This window comes from Staurois parvus, unplaced genomic scaffold, assembly GCF_062004578.1.
Source record: "Staurois parvus isolate SC_StPar_1 unplaced genomic scaffold, SC_StPar_1.0 ptg000048l, whole genome shotgun sequence".
Taxonomy (NCBI): Eukaryota; Metazoa; Chordata; class Amphibia; order Anura; family Ranidae; genus Staurois; species Staurois parvus.
In genome coordinates, this window is record NW_028317844.1 from 17267187 (window position 1) to 17280138 (window position 12952).

Here is a 12952-nt window from a genome sequence, read left to right on the forward strand (position 1 = left end):
ATTAAGCTGGCCACACCTTACAGTTTGTGCAACTTCTGTATAGTCTCCTTTATGCTGGTTTTACATGTAACAATAAACAATTTATTATAAATTCAATAATGATGGGTTAAAGCTGAACTCCAATATAGGAAAACATTGACTAAGTAAAAGAGTTGTGTGTATTATTTCTTGAATCTTGGTGTGCTTTGTGTATTTCTTCCATATCTGTGCTGTAATCTAGTGTAAAACTTCTTCAAAATGACAGCCAGGATTGCTACCTAATACACAGCAGGAGCTCCTGTCAAATGCAAATGACACTTGCAGATAGTCTTCAGGTGTCATTGAATAAATACAATATAACAATGTATTGCTTCATTGTATTTACTATTTCATTTATATGTCAATCAAAGGTGTGACCTTTGCATATGATATCAGTTCATCTTTTTGCTACCAGAGCAGTTTGTTTTTATTTTTTTGCAAGCATTTTAACACCGATGGTAGTTGCATTTTTTATGGAGCGCCATATTTACACAACTGTTTATTAAATCTGTATTTTCACAGACAATACGATAAAATTAGTTCTTTTGCACACAAATACAATATGATCTCCATTTTTTGTAAAAAAATAAAAGATAAGGTTGTGTTAGGTAAATAGGTACCAAATGTGTTGAGGCCTGATAACTACATGTGCCAGCAAAATAGTGAAAAATTATAATACTCAAAATCAGCAAGAAACACTTTAAAAGTCATTTAGAGTTAATCGTAAATAAAAGGTGTAGAATTATTTATCTTATTCTGTGTTGCATAATCATTGTTGACATACATGTGAACCCTACATCTGCATGTGCATTATTTTTTTAATATTTAAAACATGTCACTTTTTTCCACTTTGATACTTTATTACTATCACAAAGGGGCTAACAAGCCCTCATGTAATAGCATTGGGAAGGTGACAGGCACTCTTTATGGAGACATCAGGGTTCTATTAGACTTCTAATGTCTCTGCAGCTGAGCATAGACTGTGCTTGATCTGAGCTTGATCTTGAGCTTTTGCAGTTGACATTTGACAGCTCTGTACCCGCAAACGCTCAGCACAAGATTCACAATCTTCATTGACATTAAGAAATGAATGACTCTCAATGACCTACTGCTTGATATCATGACAATGTTTATTGCAGTCCTGGACTACCCAAGAAGTAAGGAAGGATCAATTTTACTAAGTAGCCTTGAGCCTGCTAAATAAAAATATAAATTAGCTGTTGCAGCCATAAGTTCGTTTTGACCCACTCAAAGCCAAAATGTATGGAACACATCCTGTGTAGCAAAATGGTTAAGTAAAAAATATGCATTAATACTTAATCCCTTATTAACCCTAATTAGCCCTAATTAAATCCTTTCTTCCCATGGCTAATAATTGTCTGCTAATAATTTTCTGCTGATTTTTTTTTTATATGTCTTTCATTAATTTTTACTTTTTTTTTTCATTTGTTTCTTTTCAGTGTTGCATAAAGAAAATGTGCCAAAATGAAAAAAAAAACATATTTTTCATTTGTAAATAACTTTGCTGTACCTTGAACCAGAAAAATTATTTTGTGTTTTAATAAATTGGACAAATTGTAAAGTGTTTTTGCCTGTATATGACATCGAAAATAACATAAAAATAAACACATTTTTGCAAAACATTAGAAAAGACAATAGAAAGCTTAGCTTATCCCCACCAAAACAAAAAACATGTATGTATTACATTTTCTAAGTAATGACAAAGAAATCACTGAATAAACAGGCCTACAATGGACTGTAGTTGTTCTGGTCCATAAGGGGTATAAAGGTATGAGAGTTTTGGTGGTTAATATTTTATTAATATAACACTCACCTGTAAGCAAGTTGAAATTGCAGCGTGTCCACTGGTCATTGTCGATATTATAAGAATCTATATGCCGCACCAAAATCCTGTCATTATTGTAATCCAAATCATTTCCTCCCATGACATAAAGCTTTCTTTGGACTGCTGCCATTGCATGGTAAACTCTTCTCTGCAGCATAGGACTGCGACTAATCCACTTATTCTGCAAAAAAAAGCACTGAGATGGTTTATAAATTGTTTAGTCAAATACAATTAACCTATACAGTTTTACATGCCACGTGTAAAAGCAATGTAAAATGATGTAAAATAGTGAACCTTCTGATTAAGGCAAAGAAAAGGTAGCTTCACGTTATTAAAGGAATTGTAAAATTTAACATATTAAAATATTATAAATAGTTGTTCCCCTATGAGCAATCTGTTTGTGCTTGCAAAATTACTCACTAAAGCCTTTCTAATCCAGATAGGTACTTAAATGAAACACTAAACATACAGATAGGTCCATATATATTTGGACACAGGCACAATTTTAGTTTTTTTCTGGTATGTACGTAAAAACATATTCAAGCTATAGTTATATAATGGATATGAGCTGAAAGTGCACACTCTCAGTGCACTCTTTAATTTCAGGGTAGGTAAATCCAAATTTGAGAAACGGTTTAGGAATTACAGCTCTTAAGAGTAGCCATCCCCCCTTTTTCAAGGGACCAAAAGTAATTGGACAATTGAAGCAAAAGCTGTTTCATGGCCAGGCGTGGGCTACTCCTTTGTTATTCCTTCATCATCATTTGCATATGGAATCTATTGCTGTGAACCAAATATTGCTTTCATAGGAGCTGTCCATGCAAGTGAAACAGGCCATTGTAAGGCTTCAAAAACAAAACAATATAAGTCCATCAGAGAGATAGCAGCAACATTAGGAGTGGCCAAATCAACAGTTTAGTACATTCTTAGGAAAGAAGAACGCACTGGTGAGCTCAGCAACATAAAAAGGCATGGACATCCACGGAAGACAACAGTGGTGAGTGATCGCAGGATCCTCTCTATGGTAAAGAAAAACCCATTCACAACATCCAGACAAGTGAAGGACACTCTCCAGGAGGTGGGCGTATCATTGTCAAAGTCTACAATCAAGAGAAGACTTCACCAGAGCAAATACAGAGGGTTCACCACAAGGTGCAAACCATTGATAGGCCTGAATAATAGAAAAGCCAGATTAGACTTTGCTAAAAAAAAATCTAAAAAAGCCAGACCAGTTCTGGAAAAGCATTCTTTGGACGGATGAAACTAAGATTGATCTGTACCAGAATTACGGGAAGTAAAAAGTGTGGAGAAGGTTTGGAACAGCTCATGATCTAAAGCACATAACATCATCTGTAAAACATGGTGGAGGCAGTGTGTTGGCATGGGCATGCATGGCTTCCAGTGGCACTGGGTCATTGGTGTTTATTGATGATGTGACAGAAGCAGCCGGATGAATTCTAGTGGTTAGAGATATACTGTCAGCCCAGATTCAGCCAAATGCAGCAAAGTTGATTGGACGGTGCTTCACAGTACAGATGGACAATGATCCAATACAAACTGCAAAAGCAACTCAGAAGCTATTGAAGCAAAAATAGTGGAGTATTCTGCAATGGCCGAGTCAATCACTTGATCTCAACCCAATTGAGCATGCATTTCACTTGATGAAGGCAAAACTAAAGGCAGAAAAACCCACAAAGATCAACTAAAGACAGCTTCAGTTAGAGCCTGACAAAGCATCAGAAAGGAGGAAACCCAGTCTTTGGTAATGTCCATGGGTTCCAGACTTCAGACAGTCACTGTCAGTAAAGGATTCTCAACAAAATATTAAAAATTAACATTTTATTTATGATTATATTCAATTATCCAATTACTTTTGGTCCCTTGAAAAAGCGGAGATGGTTACTCTTAAGAGCTGTAATTCCTAAACCCTTCCTCCAATTTGGATGTACATACCCTCAAATTAAACCTGAGAGTGTGCACTTTCAGCCCATGTCCATTATATAACTATAGCTTGAATATGTTATCAGCCTTCTACAATGGTATAGGGATCATCAACAATCTTAGCCAATGAGGACATTGAACAGCACTGTCAGGCATTCTTAAACTGTAAGCATCACACAGGGATCAGTTTTATTCTGCTCCTTCATTGTCAAATCACAGGCTGGGGTGGGTCCTGCACTAGGCTGTACTACTTAAAGAGTATTTTCACCCCCCCGCCCATTTTGTTTAACTCTTACCTGGTGGTGAGCTCTACACATTTCAGATATTTCCCCGCTCAGTGGATACAGCTCTATGCAGCTGAGATCCTCTTCTCTTCTGGCAGTGCACAGTCCCGCACTGCCATGTTTTCCTATAACATCATCGATAGGCTGCCAGCTGTTCGGGTTTCAACAGGCACTCCTCCCGATGATGTACCACTAGGCCATCCACTCCTCTTTGAGTGAATGAAAGGCTTTGCCTCTTGGGATATGTGACGTTGTATATCCCATAAGGTAAAGAGAGGACAGTGCACGTCATTCACCTAGGCGTATGACAAGTAGGTGGGGCAGGGAGGGAGATTTTAAAAATAGGGGAAAAAACAGCCCTATTAATGCAGAGAGGGGTAGGGAGAAGGGATCATATATGGGAGGGTGAGTATCCTGTTTTAACTACAGTGCAGTCAGCAGAGAAGTCCAGGGATTGGCACTGCTGCCTTACCAGGGGTGATTGGATCACAACACTGGCAAAACAAAATTATAAATCATTTGCATGTAGCACCCTCCAGTATGCAATTAGAGTTAGGAAAATGTAATGTCTCACAGTAGTGTGGTGGTCCTGGGGAATTGTTTTGGGTTTAGGTGAGGCTGGAGGGCTCTACATGTCAGGCCTCTGGTACCTCCCCCTGGTTCTAGAGTCTTCTATAATATTTATGGGAGTCTGACCAATCCCAGGCAGGAGGCCTGGCAGTGTGGTGAGATGGGTCTATAAATATGAAAGAGCCTAGCCAGCAGAATCTGGTGATTGGATGGAAGATGGAGTTCTGAGGATCGTGAGGCTTGGGAGGGGCCCACGAGGATGGGGGGCTCTCTCCCTGGGCTGGAGCTGAGGAAGTAGAGGGAAAGAAAGGAAACTGGAAAGAGGGTTCTCAATTTCCCTACAGTCTGAAGGAGAAGACGGCCTGCCCAGCCTGGGAAAGACTAGCAGAGCAAAAGGGTTGGAAGCAGTATCATCCAAAGCAGCAGGAAACAAGGGGCAGTGTGAGTATCTCTACACCCCCAGGGCCTACAAGGGAGAGAGCTGCCAGATGCAATATCCAGAAAACTCTCATTAGGACAGTGTAACAGCTACCTAAATCTCTTGTTCTGGGACACTCTCTAAGGCAGCCAGGTGGGCTATTATTGCTAACTTGGGTTTTGAGAGTTCGTTCAAGGAAACTTGAAGACCTCATTCACATGGGCATAGTTATGTGCACACCCATGTGAGGGCCACTGCGCTGGATACACAGGTGGTTTTTGCATCTGCCTGTGCCCACATGAGTGTACACTTCAGTACACCCATGTGAAGAAGGCCTGATTGTAATAAAGAAAATAGTGTCATCAACCTGGCTTTGCTGTGTGGCAGGACTTTGTATTTCTCAGATACAAATGGCCAGAAATTCAAATAGTGTGGCAAGTAAAATCCTTCCTTCTACTTGCTTATCTGTGTATTTAGACATTTCCTAGAGTTATGCTTTATGGTACCATATACCAAGGTCACTAATGCTAAGATTGTGATGATAAAAATGTCAACACACATGAGCATAAAAATGCTATATTTCACAAGTACAATAACCAGAATCGGATTAAAGAATACTGTTTTACATCATTAGTACTCAGCCCCAGACAGAGAGATAAAGATGGCATCTGATTTGCAATGTATTCATGTGTCCCCTGATTACGGCATTCTTTTCCTCTGCTGCAATGCCTGCCAGGTGAACCTCAACACAAGCAGAGAGGCACAGGGGTCTGAGCAAGGTCACAGCTAAAACGGCAGTGTTTGAATACTAATCAGTGATGGGGAAGCAGAGGTCATCGCAGCCTGTCTGCTAGCAGGTAGCTCTGTGCTCTGTGGCAGATGGCAGTCATTATTGACTCTCTACAAAGGCCTTGCTTAAAGCCGTGCCCCAATGCTCAGTGATAGAGTCATTGAGATTCAGAGCGGGTACAAGCAGATGTGGTTTGCCAGAACCCACTGTAAACAATATGCCAGCAGAATGTAAAAAAAAGAGGCTGTGTGCGCAAACATGAAGCAGTCCTCATTTAAAAAAAAAAAGTTTCAATTATTAACTGTCTGCGCTCGGTAGAGCATGCCATGCAATTAGCAGGAAGCAGACACAGCAAGGATATTCCCGGCCAGCTTAAATGTTTCCAAACAGTGAACATAGAAATGTTTTGTAAGAATTACACTGTGTAACAGGAGCTGACAAGTTCAGTTTAGGTGGTGAATGAAGCCAAAGAGATTCAATAAAAGGGGTTAACCATAGCTGTAGTTGACGTGAGCTTATGTAATGAAATAGTGCAAAAAGCAGTGATGTCGTGTACAGTGCAGTAACCCACAGTAACCGCATTTCACCTTTCATTAGTCTGAAATAGCCAAAACAATGAAAGATGATTGATGGGTTACTGTGAGACACCGCACTTTGTTCTTCACCTTTTTTTAAATAAGACAAAATAGTACAATGTACTGTATTGAGCCTTGTAGGTTTCCTGATCAAATGCCATTGTACATAGAAAATACATGTATTCCCTCATCATAATTTTCATTTATAAATACATCCAGTTTAAGACTAGCTTAACACCTTTGCGTTACAGTAACATGCAGGCCAAAGCACATGCACTGTAGGTGTCCATGGTCCGCACTACAGGGAACTCCAACTTAGTGGAGCGCTGCATAAAAAAATTAGATACAGGTCCGGTTTTCCTTCAGTTACCATTTGTAAATGTATGGCATGCCTTAATGCATTGCAAGTTAATGCATACAATTCTACATGTTAGGCAACAGAAAATACAGATATAAAGGGAGTCCTAAGACACAAAGGGGCACAGTTTATTGAAACCACTGAAGTATCCATAGTTGCTAATCAAATTCCACTTATTATATTATTTTTTAGCTGGAATCACAGACATATTATATATCTGATAATAAAAATGTGAAAAATATACAAATCACATATAATAGCGCAAACCAAATCACACAACTAAATATAACCACCACCAAATAAGTGCATATTAATAGTGCAAACAAAAAATCAATAAATAGGCAATCTCAATATAGTCCATTCAGAAAAGTCCATATAAACATGATCCTCAGTAAATTAAGCAATGAGATCCTCCTTCATAAACAATGTGGTATTCCGTGCTCAAAAACACCCCATCAAAATGCACACTCACCATGTGCTAGTAATTAACCAGCATATTAGTATATATCCAGCATTCACCAAACAGGCTTCAAAGGAGGATCCTCATGTGTTGGTAATTACTCAGCATACTACTATGTATCCAGCATATCACCAAACAAACTCCAGAGAAGATCCTCTCATATCCAGATTAGCACATGTGGGTAAAGAAAATACTCGCCATAGTGCAGTATCATCCAACAAATTTATTGCCAAACAAACCCCTCTTAAAATCACACTCACAATGAGCAAATAAAAACAAGGCGTTTTGTTATATCAGAGCTCCAGTCTCTGCATCCTGTGTCTCACCAGCCAGCCCGCATTCAAGATAGTAATAGCACGATCACGTGATACGGACACGTGCACCAGCATGAGTAGTGACGTCACAGGAAGGTCACACTCTGACGCGTTTTGTCCAATGACTTCTTCCCTTTGGCGCAATGATGTTGGTATAATAAAAGTGTTGTATTTATTGGAACATTTCTTTGGTAACTAACTTTTTAGTGATTTTATATATATGGATTTTATAGAGAGGACACTCTCTTTCACAAATGCAACAGACAGCCTTAAAGGTCAATAGGAAAGTGTGGAGGGTGGGGGGAGGCAGGATGAAAGCCACAATCACCAACTAAAAAGTATGAAAGGTTGAGGAAACAGACAGAAGCATCAATTGCCAGTAAGAAAAGTGGAGGGTGGAAGGAGGCAGGTCAGAAGCATCAACTACCAATAGGAAAAGTAGAGAATGGGAGGAAGAAGGTTAGAATCCTCAAAGGCCAAAAGGAAAATATGGGGGTGGGGGCATGTCAGAAGCCTTACATGATAATAGGAAAGTGTGGAGGATGGGAGAAGGCAGGTGGAATAATCCATTGCCAATGGGAAAAATGAAAAGTGAGAGGAGGCAGGTCAGAAAAGTCAATGGCCAACAGGAAAGTGTGGAGGGTGAGAGGAGGTACATTTTAAGTCTCTATGGCCAAAAGGAATGTGTGAGAGGGGGCAGATTGTAACTATGACAAGGAATATATGTTTCCTTTCTGTACCTCAGGTTTTGGGACTCCTAAGGTACAGTAAAGATGATCCAAGAATGCATGCAGGCAACCAGAGGTGCCTGTTCTAGTGACCAATGGGGTGCTGTGGGAGGATGGGACCTTCTACAGATGCCCTTTATTTCATAATTACAAGCCATAGGAAATGTAAAAAGAGAAAAATCTATGTTCATTTTGGATGGATTGTTGGTGCCAGGAGACCAGATGGCAACCTCCTGCTTCAACCAATCAGTTAAATTCTAATAAACTTATCTCTCTACACTTCTTCTACTCTACACTTGTTGTGGTCATAGGAACTCTCATTGCTACTGACATTCCTATAAAATCTGCAATAAAGAGGAGAAAGTGTGGTGCCAGTATTTCAAGTATTTTGTTAGTAAATATAATGTGTCTATCCTGTTTGTGACCTGGTGTCTACGTAAAACCCATTAACAATGTTGTGTCAGTTCTGAAGGTGGGACAATAGTATATGAATCAGCAGATCTTTGTATGAAGATGCATGAAGAAGAATTCTTGTCTGTCCCCACTCTTCATTAAGATCATTGGGAGTCCGTGTGAAGCATGTTGTTGCTGCCCCTACTCCTATCACTGGCAGACATGACATGTTGTGAATTATGGGCCATACACTACTCAGTTTTTTCTTAATTCTAAATTCTTTAATATATGTTACAGCTGCCTCTGATATGAGATCCCCATTACGTGTTATTTGTCATACAGTGGGGTTTTGTTTCTCTTTTATTGCAATGTTGTCCTATTACATGGCCGATCGGGCAGGGCAGACATATATATTCAGATGTAAAAGGAATATTGAAAGTCTTATAACCCCTGTTGTTGTGACTCACCTGGTTTGGATCATACACCATCAGCCTGTTCTGATACTGTGCAGTGTTAGTTACTCCTCCTGAAATAAAAAGTGATTCAGAACACATCATTTGAAAAACAAATCCACCACAATGGCTAATATATATCTTCATCTTGCAATCTACACAGCAAAATGTAACAATACCAATAATATCCTGAATAAAGAGGTATGCATTGTACACATCATTGTGTTTTGCGTACCCTCATATTTCTCTGTTAAGCTGCTTTTATCATTATAACATTAACATCTTGTTTGATTTTCATAGCAGCAGCTACCAACACTATGGTTACAACAACAACATTTAAAAAAGGAACACTGGAACTCGTGTTTAAAGATGAAGTTTGGTATTTTTTGTGCCCTTGGTGTGGTCTTTTTTATAGGAACATATTGTTTTTTTATCAAGAATTCAGTATATACATTGATGTTTTAAATAAGTAGCTTCCCTATTCAGAAGAGTAACAATGAAAATGCCACCCCTCTGTCCACTCTTGATGAGTTCAGGCCCTTTAATAATATGCTTTTTAAACTGATGATGAAGGCTGCTAAAATCTTGTTTAAAGCTACAGCTAGTAATCCAAGACTTTTGCTGTAGGCTGTGTTAAAGTGGACCCATAATTCACATCCACAAGTTCAAATATTATATTAGAGTAAAACACTACTTTTCTTGCCAAGAATAAACTTGGCATTGCATGTGTAATGGTATTTGAAGATCATTTGCAGAATGAGCAAATATTGAATCTCTCAAGGTAAGGTCCTGTCAAAATTATGCTTCGCTTGACTTGTTAATCTCATAAAATATGGAGGTTATTTAAAATGTACATATCAAAGATTATCTGTGTAGCAGTGACTATAACATGATTTCAATTTAAAGACAAAAATAAGGTGAATAATGCACCTGAACCAGATGGCTTACACCCAAGTGTCCTTAAAAAGTTAAGTTCTGTTATTTTGAAGCATTTTTTCTAATGTTTAGAGACCCTTTAATGACTAGCTTGATACGAATGGATTGGTGCAAGGAAAATGTAGTTGCTAATTTTAAAAAGGGGTCAACATTTTTATCAAGTAACTACAGACCTGGTAGTTTAACTTCTATAGTTGCGAAGATACTAGAGATTTTGATAAAAGAGTTTTTACTGGAAAGCAATATTATAAACAGTAGATAGCATGGATTCATAAATAACCAAATTTGTCAACAAATCTGCTTTAATTTTATGAGGAAATAAGCAAAAACGTAGAAAAAGAAGTGGCTGTGGAAATAGCATACTTGGACTTTGCAAAAGCCTTTGACATACTGTAGTTCCCTACAGGAGGTTACTGTTCAAGTTAAGGTCTATAGGCTTAGAAAGTTCCTTCTGTAAATTATTAAAAATCTGTCTAAAAGACCAAATTCAGAGAGTAGTGAATTATGATTCATATTCTGAATGGTCTGTGGCTATAAGTGGTCTACCCCAAGGTTCAGCGTTGGTACCCTTACTTTTTTCTTACATATAAATGGGAATCTTACTTTTTAATCTATTCATAAATGATAAAGCATTTGGGATTAAGAGTACCATTTCTGTGTTTGCAGATGACACCAAGCTACATAGTGGAATAATGTCTCCAACCTACAAGCCGACCTCAATCCACTGTTTAATTGGTCAACTATGCTGCAAATGAGGGTTATTGTTGATAAATATAAAGTTATGCACTTTGGGGACTAAAAATATGCATGCATCATACAACCTAGGAGGCGAAAAGGCAGGGAGGTCAATAGTCAAAAAGGTCCTGGAGTGTTCTGGTACATCATAAACTTAAAAATAGCATGCAATGCCAAGCTGCAGTTTCCAGAGAGAGATAAATAATCATACATAACTAGAAAGACCTCATCTGGAATCTGCAGTGGAGTTTTGGGCACCAGTTCACAAAATAATTCTACCCTCCACATACGGTAAGGCTTCTTCACAGTATGAGGTGCACCAATAGGACATTTTTGCTTCTTTTGCATCTGGAGACATCTCCAACGCATGCGCACTGCACTCTGAAGGGATGGCATGCTGTCCCTTCAGAGCACTAGGCCGCGGCAATGGCTCCCGTGCACATGCACGGGAGTGATGTCATCGTGGCTGCGCCATTCAAACTGCCGGAGCCCATGAACCCGGAAGAAAGACTGGATGAAGATGGAAGCCCTGATGGTAGTGGCAGCATGGTGCTGGAGGGCTTCTTTTAAGGTAAGTCTTTCATAATGTGCCAGTACGTGATGCATACTAGCACATTATGACATTACCTTGCAGGGGGCAAATTATTTTTTTCCCTTACTACTGCTTTAAGAATATATTTATTTTTCTGATCATAATCTGATAATCAGCTGGAATCAGTAATGTAGTGCCTAGGCCATAAGTGTATTATTTTTGGTATAATTATTGAAGATTTTTCAACAGAACCTTACACTGAAAGGTTAATGTTCTGCTACTTGAGAAGGATCTCTTACAGTATGCTCCACATGTACAGCAATACAGATCTATAAGGCTCAGATAATTTGCAAACCATACACTCTCCTCATTATCTACTTCACTAGTTGCATACGGCATGTACTGCCTGATATTAATAAGGGAGAAAGTAATTACCAAGTCTCTGGGGAAACATGCTTTACTGTTTTGGCTTTTCAGTGATCACATTTACACTTCTTGCAAAATATGTGTCTCTTGACAAGTGTTAAAGCTAATGTTTAGTAAAAACATTTTATGGGGATACAGCGCCATACATATTGGGTATGTGTAATGTGGTGTGTCCCCTTCACAGCTGTCAGATACTGCAATGAGAGGCTGCCTTCCAGGGATGTGAAGGTTAACATCAGTAGCTCCTAATCAGGAAGTTTCACCATTCACGTATCCCCTCCTGCTTCCTCCACCGTTCATAGATCTACTGTTACTACATTACCATGATGCATCGAATTCTGTGAATGGAGGAGGAGGAGTTGAATGACAATTTCTCCCCATCATGTGCTGCCAGAGGGGTGGCATGTGCACTAGGTGAAATATACATGTATAGTCATTGTGTTTAGCTACCAAGGTGACTTTTTTGTAAATATTCAAAGGTTCAGGATACAGCATGACTCGGTAACACCATGTGAAGGCAATATTTAATTAATAATAATGATGTACTAGATGGAACTAAACTTTTTGGTGTTGTTTTTACAATATGTGTGTTTATAAGATACTTTTTAACTTAGAGTTAATTTTTGATATTGTGAATAAAAATCATGTTTTTAATATATGACAAATTGTGGTGGTGCCTTTAAGACTGACTTTCTTTGTTTTTATTTTATTTCATTAGAATGAGGGCACTGGAAGCATACTTGGGGAGGGGGAAACATATGCAATAGGCTGCCTGCCCTTCCCCAAACAATTATCATCAAAAGAAAAAAAAGGCACCAGATGACCTAAGTCATGTTGGATTCACCATGAACCCATGGTAACGATGAACCAGAACCTCCTTCCTAGTAGACATGTTTTTTACAGAAGTCTATTCTACAACATAAATAATGTGCAGCTCTTAGAACACAGCACCCAGAAGTAGGCCCCAGCATTGGGACAGGGGGATGTTCTGATTGTAAGTAAGCATTCTAATATAAAGGGTTGCTGAAAAGGACAAAAGTGGGGGCTTTGAGTGACAGGAGCACAAAAAAAGGTCCCTGTCTTTTAATGTTAAATTATGGCCTCCCCAAAATTGTGCTGCAGCACTTAATTATAAGTGCAGATGCACTTACAGTTTTCACTTAGTCTGCCCCATAA

General features: G+C 38.8%; 1 protein-coding gene across 1 annotated transcript in view; it reads right to left on the bottom strand.

Moving 5' to 3' along the window:
* Positions 1–12952, bottom strand: part of KLHL32 (kelch like family member 32) — a 246851-nt gene that overhangs the window by 24441 nt on the left and 209458 nt on the right. The window contains exons 8-9 of the mRNA XM_089665298.1: positions 9163–9221; positions 1853–2045 (exon numbers count right to left, since the gene is read on the bottom strand). Coding sequence (XP_089521424.1) covers positions 1853–2045; positions 9163–9221 — 252 coding nt within the window. The remainder of the gene's footprint in view (positions 1–1852; positions 2046–9162; positions 9222–12952) is intronic.